This window comes from Stereum hirsutum (genome assembly GCF_000264905.1).
Source record: "Stereum hirsutum FP-91666 SS1 unplaced genomic scaffold STEHIscaffold_3, whole genome shotgun sequence".
NCBI lineage: Eukaryota > Fungi > Basidiomycota > Agaricomycetes > Russulales > Stereaceae > Stereum > Stereum hirsutum.
The window spans coordinates 2,321,666-2,340,491 of NW_006763133.1; the positions used below are offsets into that span (position 1 = coordinate 2,321,666).

The window sequence follows — 18,826 nt, forward strand, 5'->3', positions numbered from 1 at the left end:
GAGGGGTTGCTGGCAGGCGATCTCTCACTCAGAAACACACACCAAGGGCGAGGAAAAGGTTGTATAGGGGGGAGACTGACGATCTCAAGACTAGAGTACAAAACAGGAAGTAGGTAGGTTTATATACTAGCCAGAACCAAACACAACCAAACCCAGGCCACAGTGGCACAGAAACTCGGAAAAGTGTGGCCCAACTGTGGCACCCACCAGGAAATAATAGAAAAGGCATGGAAATGACAAAAGGTCATGACATAAACCGCCTGTCGACCTGCTCGTATAGGGCCTGACGCGAGTATTTGAGAACCTGAAGAAGGCCAGGTAGAAGTGATATCGGGTTCTTGACTTCGATGATAGTCTGTAGCAGCCTCCACAAGTCGGGAGAGTCGGCCTTACATGCTTGTATGAGGCCTATGATGTCAGGTTTAAGATCAGCAGCCGCATCTGATTTGACACTCTTGGAGTGATTGTCCTGCCAGACGAGGATGAATGCCATTGCCTTGCCATTCGCCTCCGTAATCGCGTTCAAGATATTTACAAGGGGTTCATAAAGGGCGTGCTCGCTCGTCGGGTTGGTCGGGAGAGAGGTCCAGCACCCGTCGTCCTCGGAGTACAAAGGCTTGTCCCCACTGATGAAGCTTTCATAAATCTGATCGATGAGCGTATCGTCGCAGGCGAACAGTGTGTCGAAGAAATCGGGCGTGTTGCCGAAGGCTGAGTGATGCATCTCTGTGTGCACGATCAGCTCCAGCTCGTCGGCCTTCGTGACCCTTTGACTAGAGTGAGTAGCATGAGAAGTGCGTTTCTTGTACGGAGTGCTTTGGAAAGTGGGAGGATCCATACTGGGGATAGGGAGTAACAGTGGGGGATGAAGACGAAGCAGCATCCGCTTGCGATACATATGTACTTGAGGACAAAGGTGACTCCCGAGTACGTGCCGTGCACAAGCTTCCCTATGAAATGAGACAAAGGGACATCGTCAGATCCGGTCGAATGAATGTTGGACACGCATGTCGCGTGTGCTCACAGGTGCCGATTTCTTGCTACCGATCATACTGTACGTCCCAGCAGTTAGACAACGCTTACATAACGTGGGAACTCCCATTTGGCGGGAGACCCGCGCAAAATTGGCGGGGGCGATGGGCCCCTTGGGACACCGGACGTCGCCTAACGTCTGGGAGGTACAGTATCCTGCGCCTTGCAGGCGATCGGAGAACCCTCGACTTTAGTCGGCAATGTCATGGTTATCATGGAGATGGCACAAAAGACCTAGGTGGCAAGGGTCGAGAACGTCGAGCCTCGAGGAATTCGTAGCGAAGATGCGGAAACAGTGACACAGACACGATCGTGCGGTTCGAAAGTCTCTTCAAACTCCGCTTCCCACGCCACAAGCGCGTCCGAGGTGTCAGTGTGGCGCCCGTCAGTTTCATTCGAGTTTTATTCACCACTGACCCAACACAGACACTAAACATTTGATCAGTTATTAGGGCAGATTTTTAGCGATGAAATTTATCGCTACAAATATGCCTAACTTATTACCTCCAATAAAAGGCTCTCTGGACATGTAACTGACGAGAGCGTTGAGGTCGCTGTGTGCGAACTGAGTGTCAAATCTCGCACCACATTCACCGTTTTTAGTTCATGTTTTTTGCGTTTTGATAGAACAAAACTGACGTGAACCGCGACATATATTGCCTACTTTTTTCAGAGAAAGGATACCACGTCGATACTGCACTTCTCCGAGCTGCTATTTGGCTTCAGACGTTCAAAAGATGCCGGGGCCACACAGCTGTTCCAATCCTCGAGACTGCGAGAAAGTACAACGATAACCAGCGATAACCCCATTGAGAAGACTAGAGAGCCAGGACCTGTGCAGTTCCTTGCGTACAAAGAAGCTACTATAAGCGATAGCACGTTGCTCGACGCGTTTGTCAGGAGCAGGTTGGTTGAACTTGTTGTGGCACGCGGTGGCGAAACAGTCGCGGAGGTTGCCGGGAGTGTCTCATGCGGCTGTTCTCAGATGGTGCCCCTGGCCACTTGGCGTCAGGCCATTCTTCGTGCGATCTTTCTGCTTGTCTCGGTCACTGCTTTGACTCTCCCGCACCGCCAGGCCAGCCCTCGCCGACCACTTTGCTGTGGCTCGCTCGTTCCAGGATACCTTATTCCAACCATCGTCTCCTCTCATCACATCCAAACTCTTAATCATCTCAGACCAACTCAGTAACGAACAATGGCAGCTCGTGATCGTTTGGCGGCTATGAGGGTGCGCTGGTCTTTTTTCTCTTCTCGTCGAGCCTTTCGGGATGCTAATGTGCGATGTTCGGTACAGGCTCAAAGGCAAGGAGGCCAGTCGGGATATTCTACACCGACTTCACCTCAGACAACCCAGCCTTCGTACGAGATGTCGGGCGTCCAGCAGCCACAGGCTGAGCAGTATCCTCCTGCGCCTTACAATGGCAACGGCGCAGGCACAAACGGGTCGGGTGGCATGGCAGATTTCTATGCTGAGGTGCGTCTTATCTCACACAAGTAAACCAGGCTCAGGCGCGATGCTGACTGAGAGAACGCGCTCCGTACTGCACAGATACAATCCATCCAAGACAGGATCCGTCAGTTCGACGGGAACGTGTCGAGGATATCCGAGATGCACTCGCGCACGCTCAACTCCATGGACGACTCGCAGCAAAACCACGCAGTGCTCGACGAACTTGTGGGCGAGACTAGGGCTTTGAGCAATCAGTTGAGAAACCAGATACAAACGCTGGCGAAACAGCCTACGCCGCCAGGCCAGGACGCGCGGATACGGCAGAACCAGGTTCGCTCGTTTTTCTGGTCTGGTTCAGGCTGTGAGATGCTGACCTGTGGGGTCATGAATAGACCCAGCTGGTCCGGACGCGATTCATGAGCGCGTTGCAGAGTTATCAGGAGGTCGAGAAGGATTATCGTGCTCGGTACAGACAGCGTGTCGAGCGGCAGTTCAAAATAGGTCAGTCCACCTCAACGCCGCGTGAATACACCCAACGGTATCTGACCAACTGAGTGCTGCAGTCAAACCCGACGCGACCCCTGACGAGGTCGCTGCTGTGGTGAACGATGACAACGGGGCTGGCAGTCAGATGTTCTCGCAAGCGGTGCGTTTGGCTTAAAAACTTCCGACTGTCACTATATCTTATGCCCCTGCCAGCTCATGTCCTCGACTCGTTATGGAGAGTCGAGAGCCGCGTACCGTGAGGTCCAAGAGCGGCATGAAGACATTCGCAAGATTGAGCACACCCTCGTGGAGCTTGCTCAGATGTTCAATGACGTTCGTACTCTCTCACTGTTCTGCATGACTACGCCCGTCTCACACTTCCGTTCCTTGTAGCTCAATGACCTTGTACTACAACAAGATGATACAATCAATGTTATTGAGGAATCTGCGGGACGAGTCGAGACCGACATGGAAGCCGGGTACGTTTTCGAAACATGCAAGTCTTAAGGGACACCCACTTAACTGTATCCATATCGCAGTCTCACACAAACCGAGAAGGCCGTCAAGTCGGCACGAGCCGCACGACGCAAGCGTTGGATCTGTTTCTTCATCACCCTCATCATCCTCGCTATCGTCGGTATCGTGGTGGGAGTTGTGGTTAGCCAGAATGTCAACAAGAACAAGAGCTAGACCATGCCATTGCATGTGGTTCTTTCTCACTAGCACTATCTACCTGCCTGCTTTATCATCCCTCTTCCCCTTCTTCACCCGTGCGCTTTGCTGCCATATATCCCCCTTTACGCTCTTTATTATTTATTTGTATGGGACTCTTACCTACCTGTCTCTTTTGTCTGATCACGTACTTTTTCGTGTTGCATACTACTGTTCCCTCCTAATGTGACAATGTTTGTGCGAAAGCAGGGACGTGTGGGATTGGGTGGGGACGCGCCGGCGGATGGACGTAAGCGCGATTCCTCATCTGCCGAGTCGCCTCTGAAAAGCTGGAAGCGCTCGCGGCGGCACTGGAATTCGTCTGCGAGTGTTTAACCGTCCGAGGGCATCGTCCCGCTCCTCTCCTTTCCGTTCCATAACATACATACCCCCACAACATCCCCGCCCGCGAACTCGATGATGGGCAAAGCAGCAAACCGCCGTCGAAACCAGTCCGTCGAGGTCGTCGACCCAAAAGTTGCGGTCGACCTCGCCACCGCGCAGACTTACTCTGAGAATGTCTTCCTCTTCGTCCCCAATCTCATCGGTACGCATCCAGCTGAGATTCCGGAGCGCTCTGAACTCACCCCGACGGGGATGCGACAGGATACACACGCGTTCTTCTTGCGGCGTTGGCCCTTCATTTTATGAACTACCATCCGAAGTACTGCACGCTTGCGTATGGGATCTCTTGTCTTCTCGATGCCGTCGATGGTCAGGCTGCACGCGCACTCGGACAAACATCCAAGTTTGGAGCCGTTCTTGACATGGTCACCGACAGGTGCGTTCATCTTGCTATAATCGTCCTGTTCTTGTGTGGCTTAAGTTGTCTGTCCGTTCAGGTGTACGACCTCGTGCCTTCTGTGCTATCTAGCTTCAGCGTATCCCGACTCGGCACTCCTCTTTCAATTTCTCATCGCTCTGGACTTCGCAAGTCATTACATGCACATGTACAGGTGAGAGTTACTTTTCTTCATAACCCGGGAGCGCAGCGTGTCTGAAGCGTATGCACCGCCTAGTTCCCTTGTAACCGGAGCACGAAGCCACAAACTAGTGACGAGTGATGTCAGCCGTATTCTCTGGCTATACTACAACGATTCAGTGAGTGCATTTCGAACCCTTCCCCACTGCGGCGTCATTGACTCGGCCTATGGTAGCGAACATTATTCATCATGTGCGCGGGCAACGAACTCTTCTTCGTCTCGTTATACCTTATGAAATGGGTCCACACGCCCATCGGTCTTCCTATTCCTATACCCTTCGAATCCGTCGTCGGGCCCGCGACTTGGCCATTACTCGTCGCGGCGTTCACTCTCCCCATCTGCTTCACGAAGAACGTGATCAATGTGGTCCAGCTATGGAAGGCATCGAAAATCCTTGTCGGGGTGGACTTGGCGGAGAGGGCGCAGGCTCGGGAAGATTCGTTGAAGGCGGCGAGGAAGGGGACGTGAGGACGGGTCGACGAGATTTGCTGGATTATTATTACGATGATGGGGGTAGGAGGTGGGGGTGATGACCCGTTTGCGTTGCGATGTGGACGATGGACCGGACAAGTGGTGGGTGGGCGGAAGCTGAGATAGGTAATGCGTTGTTCGTTCGCTGTCGCTGTCGCTGTGTGCTGCGTCGTATTTTACTAGTACTGTTACATCTGGACTGTAATACGCCCCGTTTTTATAGACGCTCCTTTCTATGTTATTTTCGATGTTGCTGGCCCTGGGTCATCTTTGGCCTGCCGTGGTCTTGTCGGCCGGAATTAGAGCAAGTTAGTCATTTAGAATTGATTGTTCATCTCACCGAACCGGCGAGTGTGGCACCCGCTTGTGCTTGGAACCGGAGAGCCGGTAAGGAGGCATATAAACATGGGCGTTTGCAATTTCCCCGCATTCCAACTCACACTTGCTCCTGGACCGCGATGATGCACCGCGTCCGACTGTTAGCTCGGTCAAGGCCGCTAGTTCACTATCGTGCGAGACGAGCGATGTCCTCTCAGGTCCCTCATAACAATTTCGAGCCACTTGCGCTCGATCCCCCCTCTCCCGAGGCCAAGAAAGCTGCCTTCGATGCAAGAGTCGCGGCCATGGAATCTTTCTTTGCTCTCCCTCGGTTTGCTTCGACTACCCGTCCCTACACGGCGGCTGCTGTAGCCTCAAAGCAAGGATCTCTTCCTCCTCTTCCTCTCCCGAATACTCTGCTCGCGGATAAACTGTATGCTTTGCTCCAGCGAGCTTCCGCCCAAGGTCTTCCTCTCCATACTATGGGAGCCATAGATCCCGTGCAGATGACACAAATGGCACCTCATCTTCCCGTGCTATACGTTTCTGGCTGGGCCGCGAGCAGCGTATTGACGACGGGCAATAATGAGGTCGGGCCGGACTTGGGGTGAGCATCTGTCCACCCATCGTTACGATGTAGTCTCAGTGCGTGATCGTTTCTGTTGGGAAACACAATATGCAGAGACTATCCTTATACGACCGTTCCGAACCAGGTGCATCGGCTGTTTCGTGCTCAGCAGTTGCATGATAAGAAGCATTATGATGCGAGGGTGAGGGCGACGGAGGAGGAAAGGAAGAAGATGGCGTATGTGGATTATTTGAGGCCGATTATTGCGGATGGGGATACGGGGTGAGTATGGCTGGGTTAGTTGCATGGTATCGTATTGACTGAAGACGTGTTTGGGTTAGACATGGAGGCACTTCTGCTGTTCTTAAACTGACGAAACTGTTTGCTGAATCTGTGAGTTACGTTCGTGCTTCATATTCGCCACACTGAACAAACACAACACAGGGCGCATCCGCAATACACTTCGAGGACCAACTTCACGGCGGCAAGAAGGTACACTATCACCTTCCTCACACTACACCATCACCCATCCGTAGCTGACCAAATACTCGACATTTCCTCCAGTGTGGCCATCTCGCAGGCAAAGTCACCGTCCCCACCAGCGCCCACATCTCCCGTCTCATCGCCGCCCGGTTCCAACTCGACCTAATGCAGAACATCATGCTCCTCATCGCCCGCACCGACGCCGAATCCGCCCGTCTCCTCTCTTCGACCATCGATATCCGTGACCACCCCTACGTCCGTGGCGTGGCTACACGAGGAGCCGATGGGAAGCGCAGAAAGGGATTAGCGGAGGTTTTGGATGAGGCGGAGGCGAAGGGATTGAGTGGGGCGGAGGTTGATAAGTTGGAGACGCAGTGGTTGGCGGAGAGTGAGTTGTTGACGTTTGATGAAGGTGCGATAATATTATTTCCCTATGTAGTTTGTGGGACCGAGATACTGATTCACTGGTGTGTTGCAGCTGTTGAGAAGGCTATACAGTCAGCTAGCTCGATTTCGTCGGACAGCAAAGCCTCCGTCTTGGAACAATACCGCTCCGCATCTGCTGGAAAGTCTAATACCGATGCGAGAGAAATCGCCGCCGGTATACTCGGAGAACAGATCGACTGGAACTGGGATCGTTAGTACTTCTCTCGATGTTCTACCCTTCTCCGCTCGAGGATGTTCTAATTGTCTATCGCATAGTTCCTCGCACTCGTGAAGGCTACTACCACACTACCGGCGGAGTCGACTGTGCCGTTAACCGCGCGCTCGCATATGCACCGTACGCCGACCTGCTCTGGCTGGAGTTGACAGAACCCAACGTGGAGGAGGCGCGTATGATCGCAAGGAAGATTCGCTCGAAATATCCCGGAAAGTGCGCCTTCTCCTCCTGCTTCGTCTCCTCGATCTTTCCTTGGTACTGACTTTCGTACATATGAAGGTGGCTCGTCTATAACCTGAGCCCATCTTTCAACTGGGCCGCACATGGTTTCTCTGGTATGTTGGTCTTGTGGAGGTCCCTGAGCGGTCGGATTGCTAACTATAGGTGGTTTGTCTAGATGAGGATTTGAAGAGCTTTGTCTGGGAGATCGCTAAGGAAGGTTTCGTCCTGCAACTCATCTCCCTAGCCGGCCTTCACAGCAATGCCGTCTCGATGGGTTCGTTTTACCTCCTTTGTCCTCTCTGTTCGCACACGAAGATATTTCGCTGACTGGCTTTGTTTCTCAATTTGCAGCGGAACTAGCGAACCGGTTCAAGACGGATGGGATGCTCGCTTATGTCGAGACTGTGCAACGGAAGGAAAAGGAGATCGGATGTGATGTATTGACGCATCAGAAATGGTGCGCCTTCTTCCTTGTCTCTCATTCTCCTTTAGTATTGTGCGATATTCTTCGACGGTCTATTAACTTATTTTGCCCGTATAGGAGTGGCGCGAACTACATCGACGGGATCTTGTCAACGATATCTTCGGGCTCTTCAAGCTCGTCGTCGACGGGGAAGGACTCCACGGAACACTCTTTCTGATTCTAATCCGACGTGGCGCGAGTTCAAGCATGTGTATAATATACATTGTATCTCATAATAAATGCAAAAACAAACATCGCTATGTGGACGAAACTCAGATCGATGGGTATTGCAAAGCCGTAACAAGAACATGATATCCTACAACATACGATTATTTCGTGGCTCAAGATCATAACATCCCCTCTGTCAGTCTAGGACGATCGCGTTCTCGTCATCCTCTGCTTTTTTCTTCAACACAGCGGCTCGCAACGATCGTCCCAACGCAGCACCTACGGGCAAAGGAACGGCGTTTCCGATTTGACGATGCATCTGTGAAAGCACAATCCAACGAGATTTACTTCAGTTGTTTTGAGGCTCGACCGGAAGACGAAGACATACCGTCTTGATGTCGCCTGTCTCGGAGACGCACACAAACCAGTCGGGAAAACCTTGTGAGCGTGCTAGCTCACGGACGGTAAGGATACGGTGACACTGAACATCCGACCGCCCCGGACACGTCGCACAGTATTCAGGGAGTACTTAGCTATAATAAAGGTAGAGGAGAAAGATACTGTGCAATGACGTACCCAGGGATGCAGGACACGGCTCTGTTTCGCGGTAGGCTCGACATTCGTCACCGTCGTTTGGAAGAACCCGTCCTTGTTCAGGCGACCGTAGAGTCCTTGGAGAGTTCGGTCAGTGATGCGTTGAGCCACGGCAGGACATCGCTAGGTCTGTTCACCTCCGCGGAAACCCTTCTTCGCGATCGAAGATGCGCGGTCTGAGAACTGCCACTCCCATAGTTTCGGGTTTTCTCTCAAGCCTACAAATTTATCAAGTATATGGCCGATAGGTGCGTACAGAGTCCACTCACTTCGATAGTCTGCTCTTGGTTCCAGAGGGATGTTCCTCACTCTACATTGACAATGACCCTTCAAGTCAGCGAAGATTCCTCATAGGAAAGTGTAAGCCTTCAAAAGCTGTGGCCTACCGCTCGACAGTACCCTCGTTCAATACGCGATTAATATGCTGCAGATTACTCGTCGGCCTCTCTCTGCACTTGAACTGGAACGAAGTCCTCGGCGGACTGAAATACTCCATCCGGCCCGTCAAGCCAACGAACCCCTTATCTGGATCGCAATCGAGCGTGAGCACTTCGTCCTCGCGCTGTCGAGTCCCGGGAAGAGGCGTCTTCTCTAGTTTCTGCGGGTTTTTCCTGTCATTATCCACCTTTAGTCAGTCTCGGGCCTTGAGTCTCTAGAGATATGAAGGACATGAAGGTGGTCGAGTACATACCAATCGAAGCGCGGGAGATCCCCGATAGCATCCTCGATGGTCGTGGACCGGAACGGCGCGCTCCTGCCATTGGTCTGCACGGGACGTATCACCATTCCGTTCGTGAACTTGATCTCGAGGCCATCGTTCGCGGGGAATTGATGTGTCGGCTGTGGTACCTCGGGTAAGTGATACCCTCTCTTCGCCGCGACCATGAAGAATCGGATGCGAGTTTGGGGTAGGCCATAGTGTCCGCCTTGGAGGAGCATGATGCGGACTTGATAGCTGAACAGGTGTCCGGATCAGTACAAGCATAAGGCTTAGAAATTGAGGCAGATGAAGTGAGAAAGAACGTACTCCATGGTGAGCATGGCGTATTGTAGGAACTTTATACCACCCATGTCTATTCCTCCTTCAACACTGTATTGATCCTTCTGCGTCGCGTTGAGATTGAATTGAAGGAAACCACGGACGTTCTCGAAGAGGCAGTACTTCGGCTTGAAGAGGTCGACATAGGACAGTAAGACGAGGATCAAGTTGCTCTTCGAATCATTCGCCTTCTGAAACATGTTCAATCTCGAGTGAGGCTGACTGGAGGATCGAGATGAGCAAATCTATGTTTATAGAAGACGATGCTAGATGTGCATACCAAGGAAAGCCTGCCAGTATTACGTCTATATCCCGCGGATGTGGCGGAGGAGGTAATGGAGTCTTGTCGTCAGCTAGACTCTTGAGGGGTGGATCAGTAGAGGCAAGCTCGGGCTTGTAGTACTGCATGGCCGCTTTGTGCAATACGAGATTAGCGTCCTGGTTGTATACGGTGACATTCGGAGCGTTAAGCCTATATTATTTATGAGTATTCCTACTGAAAAGATAAAAAAGATTGAAGATAGCTCACTTCAACGTCTTCGCCGCACTAGGCGAAATCTCAATAGCATGCGTAACCTTGATCCCACCCGCCTCCTCCATCCCAAGCCCAAACGCTCCAACTCCAGCAAAAACATCAAGCGCACGCAACGTCGGTCCTTCCCCGCGCCCCTCCTTCTTCCGTTGAAACTTTTTGATCTGAACTTTCATGCACGAGACGCAGATCCGAGCTTTCCTGTAGTCGAGTGGTTCCGGTGTCCATCTGGACGGCTTCGCGTTCGGCAGTTGGTACGTGAGATGAAAGTGGAATGGGGAGAGCGAGTGCCAGGTTGAGAGGTCGGGGATCGCGCGGAGGTGAGCTATGTGGAGTTGGTCTCCGAGGTAACGCAGCGCGACTGAGACACGTTCGTCAGATAGGAAGACGTGTCTCTGTCATTGAAATATTCAGCACTCGAAGCACTTGTCAAGCTTGGAGATAGAATACGATGAGTACTGACATACCTCATCCTTCATCACATCGTCCGGAAGTGATGGGATATCGTTGACGAAGCCGATAAGCTGAAGAGTGACCGTAGGTTCGCCTCGCGCAGGAACGCGGAAGTCGATAATCATGCCGGCCTGACAGTGTTTCTCCCGTAGAGAGAAGAACGCACAGTCGTATATATGAAACTCCCGTCCATCGTCGAACTTGACCCCATTGTCGAGCATCTCGTATTCAGGTTCGGACGCGTACCGGTTGGTTTCGTGTGTCCTCGGCAGGATGCAGATCGGACAACTGTCCCGAGGGTCCTTCACGTTGGGTTGTTGGAGTACAGGCGCATCTTTGAACGATCCATCCTTCTCGTCAAATAGATACCTGTAGGGGATCAGAAACGGTCTACATGGAAGGGAGTCGTTTCAGCACGCATACCTGTAAAAGCAGCTGTCTTCTCCCAGCACGCCTGTGCCGTTTGGGTCCTTCCCTGAAGCAAGGTAGGTCATCTTAACTCCACCACAAATCGTCTGCAAATCAACGTGGTCGCAGGAGTTGGTGACGAAAAACTCCCGAATATCCGAGATGTTCTCCAGGACGGTTCCCGCACTATGTTCGAACCATCGAACATGCGCCTGTTCGAGGTGGGTGTCAATGCGAATGTAAATGATCTGCCCGAATCTTCCAGTACGTCAGGCGAATTAAGGGAATATACACCGAAAGACATACTTGAAGAAGCCCGAAAGTGATGATTTCTCGTTCATGGCGGCCATGTTTACGTTCTTCTTCGGGATAACAATAATGTCACCGACCTGGATAATAGATTAGTATGGCTGATGAAGACAAACAAAGCGTATAAATACATACAGAGTAGATCGTGCCATCTACCTCAGCCTTGAAAAACCATCCGATATTCCTATCAACAGCCCACTCCGGGCGCCATTTGACTGCCTTCACCTTCAACAACGTCTGCCTTTGATACTTTTTCATGCTATTGAACTGTACGCTCTCGCGCCTCGTCAGGACCTCCTTCCCTACTCCATGGGTGCGCCTACCAACAACCATCATTTGCTCACGGAAGAGCCCAGAAGCGAGATTTGCGATATGAGAGGTGACGTGGGTAGGATTCTGGTTCTCCTGGCGGAGGAGAGAAACATCGATGTTGCCGACTGTGCGGAGATCTGCAGCGTCCATGCGTATCTTGCGTTTGTTGGCATTGTGTTGCTCTAAAGTAAGGTGCAATGGCCTTCCAGAGAGGATGTATTGGACAATTCCTGATGTCCGGATGGCTTCCGATAGGCTCTCGGTGGCCTTTGGAAGATAGTCTTTCTGTTGAGTTGTGATATTTATTGAATCAGAACGACGACTGAGATGCGAGGAAGAGAGAAGTACCACAAGAGCAATATCATTTGTGGTCCAACACCGACCGAGGACTTCGTCATAAGATGTGGAGAGAAATTCAGCGAAGGTCTTATAGTCCATCCTTGGATCTTCCCGGGCAGTCGAGATGATCTTCTGAAGAGTCTTGTGCCGTCGATAGTAAGGGTCATACATTGGCTTGTAAGCGTTGGAAGGGTTTTTGAGGATATAAGCAGCTCGATCTGTGTAAATCTGAACCGGTCTGCATGATCGTCAGTATGCATGAGTGAAAGGAGTCGATAGACCATATACCCTTACTAACCCATCAACCTCCGTGTAGTCAAATGTACAGGTTATGTTGCGCAGGTGCAGAGAGACTACATCCGAGTCGTCTCTGTCTTCTTGGCCCGCATCTTCCTCGTCTTCGAGGTAAGCCGCCGCGACCCCAGCAGCACCGAAGTGCGTCGAACCGTGACTGTTCAAGTTTGCAAGCGAAACCAGGACATTCTGAGCGTCACTATCAAAGATGGTGAAGTTGGATAGCAGGCGGCATGGAAGTTCATTCTCTCGAAGATTTGCGTGATCCATGGGGTTTTCACCGAGGAGAAACGGAATGCGAGGGTCTTCTTCCATTTCGTCATAGCGAGTAAAATGATATTTCGGAGCTGTAAGGAAGGTGTGGCGCACGATTGAGACTATATCCTCCAAACAGTTGACATTGCAAAGTCACCGTTCGCAGCATACCGAGGTGCATGCCGAGGTGGAACACCCTGAGTATGTTGTTGTTGCGCCTTCAAGTTCAGGCAAGCTATGAGCAGCAGATCTTGGCCTCCAAGGAGGATAGCGTACTTGTGAATCGTCGGGAAAAGAGACGTCCCATGCTGACGAGCGCGCGGGGGGCATGACGGGTAAAAGATTCAAATTGTCGCAGACCCAAATGATTTCTACAAAATAATGTGGAGGCTGAAGAGACAGAGAACGGACAGGTTGCGGTCGGCAATCGCCGGAGCTGTTCGCGGTGCAATTTGGAGATGGCGAGCGTTGGTCGGCTTGCATGCGCTCCCAACTCGTCCTCCGGAGGACTCGTCTGTTCTCGAAAGCCTGCTCTCCTCCCAGCCGTGCTCTCCTCTCCTACTCTGGTCCTGCTCGATATCCACGCAATGAACAGCCTCTTGCAAAGAGCGCCCGTCTTTCCAGGCGCTCTTCGTCGACGACCACACCGTCACCCGACGCGTCCGCACCCGAGTCACCTCCAGAGGCGAACGAAAATGACGACGATAAACCACCGACCCCTCCTGAAATACCTGAGCAGCCCGTTAAAGCTCGAACAACAAGAGTTACCAAAGAGTCGACGAAGGAGACAGATATTACTCATCCACTGCCGAATGGACTAGATATCCTATGGACAGCAGAGTCTTTGGCTGACAAACCCCCTACGGCCCCGCACCCACCTCCAGAAATCTACGAAGAGGCTCTCAATAATCTCTGGTTGACGTTGCATCCACAGACCCAATATCGCGCCGCATATAGTTCATCACAGGGAGCCCCCGTCGAACCCACCCTCGCGCTTTACTGTCCTATCGAGGGCGGTGATTATGTTCTGGACGCGACTGTCCGTGAGCTCGCACGGCAGACTGAATCCGATGTTGTCGTGCTCGATGCCGTTCACTTAGCAGCTGGGGAATGTGGCCAGTTTGGCAAAGGTCAGTTCCCCTCCTATGTAGTTTTGTCTTGTGGTCTGACCTTGGCGAAACAGCTGCCAGTGTTTTGAACCTTCCTCACAATCCATTACATTTTACTGCACCACCCATACCTCAACGCATGTCCCGTCGCTCATCTGCTGTAGACGAAGAAGACGACGATTCGGACTCTGGACCTATTTCGCTCGGTCCTCCAATGAGCCTCACCGTTCTCACACCCATGCGACCTTCTCGCTCCTCTCCCTCATCCAATGCACGGTCAGGCACTCTCGCCACTAAAACCTTCTTCGAGCAACTCGTCAACATTCAAGCACCAGACAGCACACCAGGACGACCACGCATAATCTACGTTCGCGACTTTGGAACTCTGGCTTCCTCATCGCAGACATGGTACCCCGGTCTCCTGAACGCAGTACGAGCGCGCCGTCAAGGACCTATATCCCGACCGACGTCCCCCGTAGCGAACCCAGTCACCATCATCTTCGGCATCGCACCTCCCTTACACTCTCCATCCTCGGTTTCCGGCGGTGGCGGCGGCCAAAACATGATGAGCCTCGTCATGAGCCGCAGCGCCGCCACTTCCTCATTCAACTCCCCGGCTGCCCGACCGCCCAGATCTGAGTACGGCGAGGACGACCTGTCGGACAAGGCGCGTGAACGTCGACTCCGACAACGGTTACGAAAATGGGAGCGCGCGGACTCTGGCCTGCTAGACGACCTCCCGAAGCTGTCACTTCCGGACGAAGACGACGAGGCGGGCGGGGTCGGTTCGAGGGATAATGGAGTTGTTGTCGTTGGTGGTTCGTCTGGTCTTTCTGGGCTGTCTTCATTGTTCAGCCCATTCCCAGGTCCCAGTCGGATGCCGTCTGCTCGGGGCGGCGGGAGCAGCAGCAAGGGCAACAGCAAAAGCACCGACTCGCAGACCAACTCGAAGTTCTTCCGGACGACGGTCATCGTCCCGGAGACGCGTTCGGTAGCGCATGAACGGTCCTGTCGTGTGGCGAGGAGGAGGGAGATCAATGAGTTGACGATGAGGATGGGTGTCAACGCGGTGGGTGGGGACCTTGCGAAGATGGATGTGATACCTGCTTCACATACGTCAGCATCGGCCGGGAAGGAAAACGCTGCGAAGGAGGACGAGTCGAAGACTTCGGCGGGCGTGTCAGAGGAGGCGGCTAAGATGTGGGAAGATTGGGGTAAGCGATTGGAGGACTGGACGACGGTGAAGCAGATCGCGGATCAGGCGGTCGGGATGGTCGTCTCGCGGAGTGCTGCTGCTGAGTACAAGGCTAAGAGGCCTTCACTGGGTGCGGTTCCTGTACCGTGGGAGGAGGTCTTCAAGGCTTGGGCGAAACAGCGGTCGACTCGGAATGTTAGGAAAGCTTGGATGCAGAAGTCTTCGGGGAAACTTGTGAAGGAGCACGAGGAGGATGAAGAGGACGAGGAAGATGAGAAGGACGAGACAGTGATTGATGAGGTTGTGGAGAGAGTCAAACGCGACCCGTACCTTGACCAACATGAGCAGAGGCTGCTAGGGTGTATTGTCGATGCTGGTATGTTCACTATGCTCGCCGATTGAACCATCGCTGGCTTTGCTCACACCCTTACTTTTAGCATCCATGCCTACTTCGTTCTCTCAAGTACATCTTCCACCACACACCATCGACTCCGTCCGGACAATCGTTTCTCTTCCTCTTCTTCATCCTTCGTCTTTCCAGCATGGTATCCTCAAAGAACACGGCATGACCGGCTGCCTCCTCTTCGGACCCCCGGGCACCGGAAAGACACTCATCGTACGAGCATTGGCAAAGGAAGCAGGGTGTCGCATGCTCGCCGTCACACCCTCCGATGTCATGGACATGGTAGGTCGTTCAGCCTAATCGCCTCCTCATCCTCACCAGCAATACTCAATAATCTGTTCCATCCCTCTAGTACGTCGGCGAAGGCGAGAAACTCGTCCGCTCACTGTTCTCGCTCGCTCGCCAACTCTCCCCCTGCGTCGTCTTCATCGACGAAATCGACGCCTTATTCGGCGCACGGTCGTCTGCGCGCGAGACTGGGGGTGCTATCGCCCATCGAGGCGTCATCACCGAGTTCATGCAGGAGATGGACGGGCTGAAGTCGTCGAAGGAAGATAATGTTATCGTTATTGGTGCTACGAATCGACCTTTCGATCTTGATGATGCGGTTCTGAGACGGTTACCGCGGAGGTTGTTGGTCGATTTGCCGGGGGAGAAGGAACGAGAGGGTACGTTTTCGTCTTGTTCTCATCCTGCGTTGGGACAATGATACTGAATGTTTTTATTTCAGAGATTCTCAAGATCCTTCTCCGCGATGAGAGTCTGGCGCCTGAGGTCGATCTGAAAGAACTGGCCAAGAAGACCGAGAGTTTCTCCGGTTCAGACCTGAAGCGTATGTCGGCATTCTTCTATATTCTGCGCATTATATTCTGAATCGTCGTCATTCCTATCCAGATCTCTGTGTCTCTGCAGCGCTCGATGCTGTCAAGGAGCATGTTACAGTACCGTGGATAGCCGCCCCTCCGCCAGACTCGCAAACTGCGCTAGTAACAGACGCATCAGGTTCGGCTGTGGAGAAGCCCTCCGAGAACGTAGCAGCAGTGGATGCTGAAGCCACCCCTTCGACGCCCTCCGAGCCCAATGAAGTAGCCTTTCTGGGTGTATCATCTTCTCCCGACGCTTCTTTAGAGTCGGAGAGCGATTCTTCTACGGCGACAGCTGTACCAGAAACTGCAGAGGCCACAGAAACGACAAAGGCCGTAAATACAGAGAGCCCGTCCGAGGAAGAGGACGCCACACCGATGCCTCAGCGTGTCCTCCACCCACGCAACTTCGTCAAAGCACTCAAGGAAATCACTCCATCCTCCTCCGAATCGCTCGGCAGCCTGTCCGAGCTGCGGAAATGGAATGAAGAATTCGGTGAAGGCCGCAAAGCGCGCAAAAAGCAGGTGTGGGGTAAGGACAGGTTCGGGTTCATGAATCAGGTCGTTGTTGGGAAGGAGGAGGGTAAAGTCGGGCCTCTTACTGCGTCGATATTTGAGCATATAGCGCGGTCGAGGGATCTCGATTAGTAGATGAGTTGGGTAGAAGGGTCGCGGGGTCGGTTCTGATGGCGGGCATCGTAATGTACTTTGTTTGCTCGTTATTAATGCTTGCTTGTATCAGTAGTGCTTTGCAATTGCTTGCTCAATGCTCACACAAGGACGCTCGGCTCGGACATATACATACACACGCACAGAAGTAAAGTGAATCCTCATCCGCGTCGCCTGTTACCTCGTCTCTGTGTAGGAGGTGGCGAGGCTTCTTCCTCTTCCTCGTCAACGTCCATCTCAGCGTCCGGCTGGGACTGCGGTGCGCTACTCGTAACTTGTCAGGCCCAGATGCTAGTAACAAGAGTGAAAGAACGAGAGAGAGAGAGGAGACGCACCTTCCCCGTCTGGGGTTACTCCTGCTCTTCCGCTGTGTCTGTGTCTGCGTCTGCGTAGGCTCCTCTTCCTCGTCATCATCCTCCTGCGTCTGACTCCTCTTCCTATCCTCATCACTATCCTCCTCCGTCGAAGCCCTCTTCTTCGACCGTCTCGTGTTGTGGTCCCCATCTCCACCGGCCGCCTTCTCTCCTATCTCGACCAGCTTTGCGGCGCTTTCGTGCGAGGCCCAATCCGAGCCGCATTGCGGGCATTTGACCTTGGTAGCGCGGTATTTGGAGAAGCAGTGCGTGTGCATGCGGACGCCGCAGGTGTAGCAGCCTTTGCCGCGGGTGAGGAGCTGGAGGGTGAAGGTGAAGGGGGTGAGCAAAAGTGAGCAAAATGATTGGGTCATATAAAGTCGATAAGGGGGTGTTCATGAACAGAGCGCAATTGTGGTGGAGTTAAAAGACCGTGGACGTGCCTCGAGACAGATTGTACATTCTAGGACTTCATCGGCGTATGTTGTTCTCAGATATGGCATGAGCTCGAGAATGGTACGTGTTGTGAGAGAATAACGGCCTCGCCTGAAGTATACGTTTAGTTTATGTTGCGTCAGTACAAGTCGGGGTAGGGTAAAGAGCGTAGAACTGAGAGAAAAAGGACGTACTCGCTCTTGTATAGCCAACCTTTTGCGACGAAGCTCTCGAGGACTATCTCGCCTTGCGACTTGGACATCTTGGTCCCCTCGAGGTTGTTTAGTTCGCGAAGTGCAGCGAGCGAAGACACGGAATACGATTCGTTTGGTGCGGTCATGATTTGTTCAATCTATTGCACGAGGAGACAACGGTCCTGGATGTGAGCACATGTTGGGGTATTTGGAGTGCACAGCTCCTTACCAGCGCCTTGAAGAACGCAATCTCGACAGGGGAGTACCCTGTAGCAATCTGTGCGACCTCGTCGCCATTCCTGTTTACCTGTAGAGTTATGTACATGGAAATGTGTTAAATGTAGACCGGTACAAATAAGAGAAAAATGTCCGCACCAGTGCCAGCATCTCTCGTCCAGTAATTTCGTCGTGTAGATGAGCAATCTCCAAGTCAAGCCCGTTGATAGACGCATTCACGTCCACAAGAAACTTCTCCCAGCTGTTTCTATCGTCGCGGTATTCAATATCGAGCGCGTCGTCTGCAGCTATTTATTCATGAACCGCAAGTAAAACGACCTAGGTTCAGCTTTATGACGAAGGGAAGGGAAGGAGATCAGAGACCTTTAACAGCTCCTATACAGGCTTTCCACAGCGCTCTGGCGAGGTCCATGGAGACATATTTTCTTGAGATGATAGCTTGGAGAAAGAGCCTATTGACATCTCCGGAGGTAACTTGAACCATTGTGAAGAAGATGATGGGTGGAAGAAGCAAAGACGCGACGCGCAAACACCAAAGTCGCGTCAATAAACGCGCGCCATTGTTTTTCTGCGCCACAAACGCGATAGGCGCCCGTTGACACGCAACCCTGGTGCCACAAAATAGAGTTGGCACGGTCTGGACTCTGGACAAACGAAGTCGTGTTATGCATTGGCCACAAGTACCCAAAATGACATCGTAACACTGTGCGTATATTTCGTCGTCGTGAATATCATCATGCAGTTCGCAGCGTGTAAGTAGTATAGAGTAGAGCCCTGTCCTTTGTCGTATACAATAGATCCAGCCCGCCCACTCGAC

General features: G+C 52.5%; 5 protein-coding genes across 5 annotated transcripts; 4 read left to right on the top strand and 1 right to left on the bottom strand.

Annotated features, from left to right (window-relative positions):
* Positions 1-2,233: 2,233 nt before the first annotated feature.
* STEHIDRAFT_27189 (t-SNARE) lies at positions 2,234-3,649 on the top strand (the record flags this gene model as incomplete). The annotated part of the gene is made up of 8 exons (XM_007300289.1): positions 2,234-2,260; positions 2,327-2,506; positions 2,582-2,812; positions 2,875-2,983; positions 3,046-3,128; positions 3,182-3,301; positions 3,362-3,447; positions 3,508-3,649. Coding segments are annotated over 8 exons (978 nt in total), but the record flags the coding sequence as incomplete, so codon positions are not given.
* Positions 3,650-4,037: 388 nt separating this feature from the next.
* STEHIDRAFT_119206 (CDP-diacylglycerol-inositol 3-phosphatidyltransferase) lies at positions 4,038-5,389 on the top strand. Its single transcript, XM_007301102.1, has 5 exons — positions 4,038-4,226; positions 4,286-4,460; positions 4,522-4,635; positions 4,699-4,780; positions 4,837-5,389. The coding sequence occupies exons 1-5, from the start codon at positions 4,100-4,102 to the stop codon at positions 5,128-5,130; spliced, it is 792 nt and encodes a 263-aa protein (XP_007301164.1). The 5' UTR covers positions 4,038-4,099; the 3' UTR covers positions 5,131-5,389.
* Positions 5,390-5,642: 253 nt separating this feature from the next.
* On the top strand, positions 5,643-8,115 carry STEHIDRAFT_74721 (isocitrate lyase and phosphorylmutase). The gene is made up of 11 exons (XM_007300546.1): positions 5,643-6,058; positions 6,134-6,301; positions 6,361-6,412; positions 6,464-6,511; positions 6,584-6,914; positions 6,981-7,139; positions 7,205-7,376; positions 7,443-7,498; positions 7,561-7,659; positions 7,737-7,842; positions 7,927-8,115. The coding sequence occupies exons 1-11, from the start codon at positions 5,658-5,660 to the stop codon at positions 8,024-8,026; spliced, it is 1,692 nt and encodes a 563-aa protein (XP_007300608.1). The 5' UTR covers positions 5,643-5,657; the 3' UTR covers positions 8,027-8,115.
* Positions 8,116-8,212: 97 nt separating this feature from the next.
* STEHIDRAFT_51287 (S-adenosyl-L-methionine-dependent methyltransferase) lies at positions 8,213-12,566 on the bottom strand (the record flags this gene model as incomplete). The annotated part of the gene is made up of 15 exons (XM_007300397.1): positions 8,213-8,335; positions 8,405-8,497; positions 8,593-8,687; positions 8,748-8,821; positions 8,876-8,920; positions 8,997-9,221; positions 9,302-9,565; positions 9,638-9,871; positions 9,930-10,121; positions 10,179-10,576; positions 10,649-11,003; positions 11,058-11,300; positions 11,337-11,431; positions 11,487-12,240; positions 12,301-12,566. The coding sequence occupies 15 exons, from the start codon at positions 12,564-12,566 to the stop codon at positions 8,213-8,215; spliced, it is 3,456 nt and encodes a 1,151-aa protein (XP_007300459.1).
* Positions 12,567-13,032: 466 nt separating this feature from the next.
* STEHIDRAFT_92939 (AAA-domain-containing protein) lies at positions 13,033-17,824 on the top strand (the record flags this gene model as incomplete). The annotated part of the gene is made up of 9 exons (XM_007301103.1): positions 13,033-13,681; positions 13,735-15,231; positions 15,293-15,540; positions 15,611-15,926; positions 15,989-16,090; positions 16,153-17,054; positions 17,126-17,463; positions 17,587-17,689; positions 17,773-17,824. The coding sequence occupies 6 exons, from the start codon at positions 13,033-13,035 to the stop codon at positions 16,767-16,769; spliced, it is 3,429 nt and encodes a 1,142-aa protein (XP_007301165.1). The 3' UTR covers positions 16,770-17,054; positions 17,126-17,463; positions 17,587-17,689; positions 17,773-17,824.
* Between the last annotated feature and the right edge of the window lie 1,002 nt (positions 17,825-18,826).

Excerpts from the sequence above, each read along its gene's own strand:
- STEHIDRAFT_74721 (XM_007300546.1), top strand. The coding sequence starts at position 5,658 with ATGTCCTCTCAGGTCCCTCATAACAATTTCGAGCCACTTGCGCTCGAT. Across the intron at positions 6,302-6,360 it reads ATTGCGGATGGGGATACGGG|ACATGGAGGCACTTCTGCTG; the intron begins GTGAGTATGGCT and ends TGTTTGGGTTAG. Across the intron at positions 6,512-6,583 it reads AACTTCACGGCGGCAAGAAG|TGTGGCCATCTCGCAGGCAA; the intron begins GTACACTATCAC and ends CATTTCCTCCAG.
- STEHIDRAFT_119206 (XM_007301102.1), top strand. The coding sequence starts at position 4,100 with ATGGGCAAAGCAGCAAACCGCCGTCGAAACCAGTCCGTCGAGGTCGTC. Across the intron at positions 4,461-4,521 it reads CTTGACATGGTCACCGACAG|GTGTACGACCTCGTGCCTTC; the intron begins GTGCGTTCATCT and ends CTGTCCGTTCAG. Across the intron at positions 4,781-4,836 it reads GGCTATACTACAACGATTCA|CGAACATTATTCATCATGTG; the intron begins GTGAGTGCATTT and ends GGCCTATGGTAG.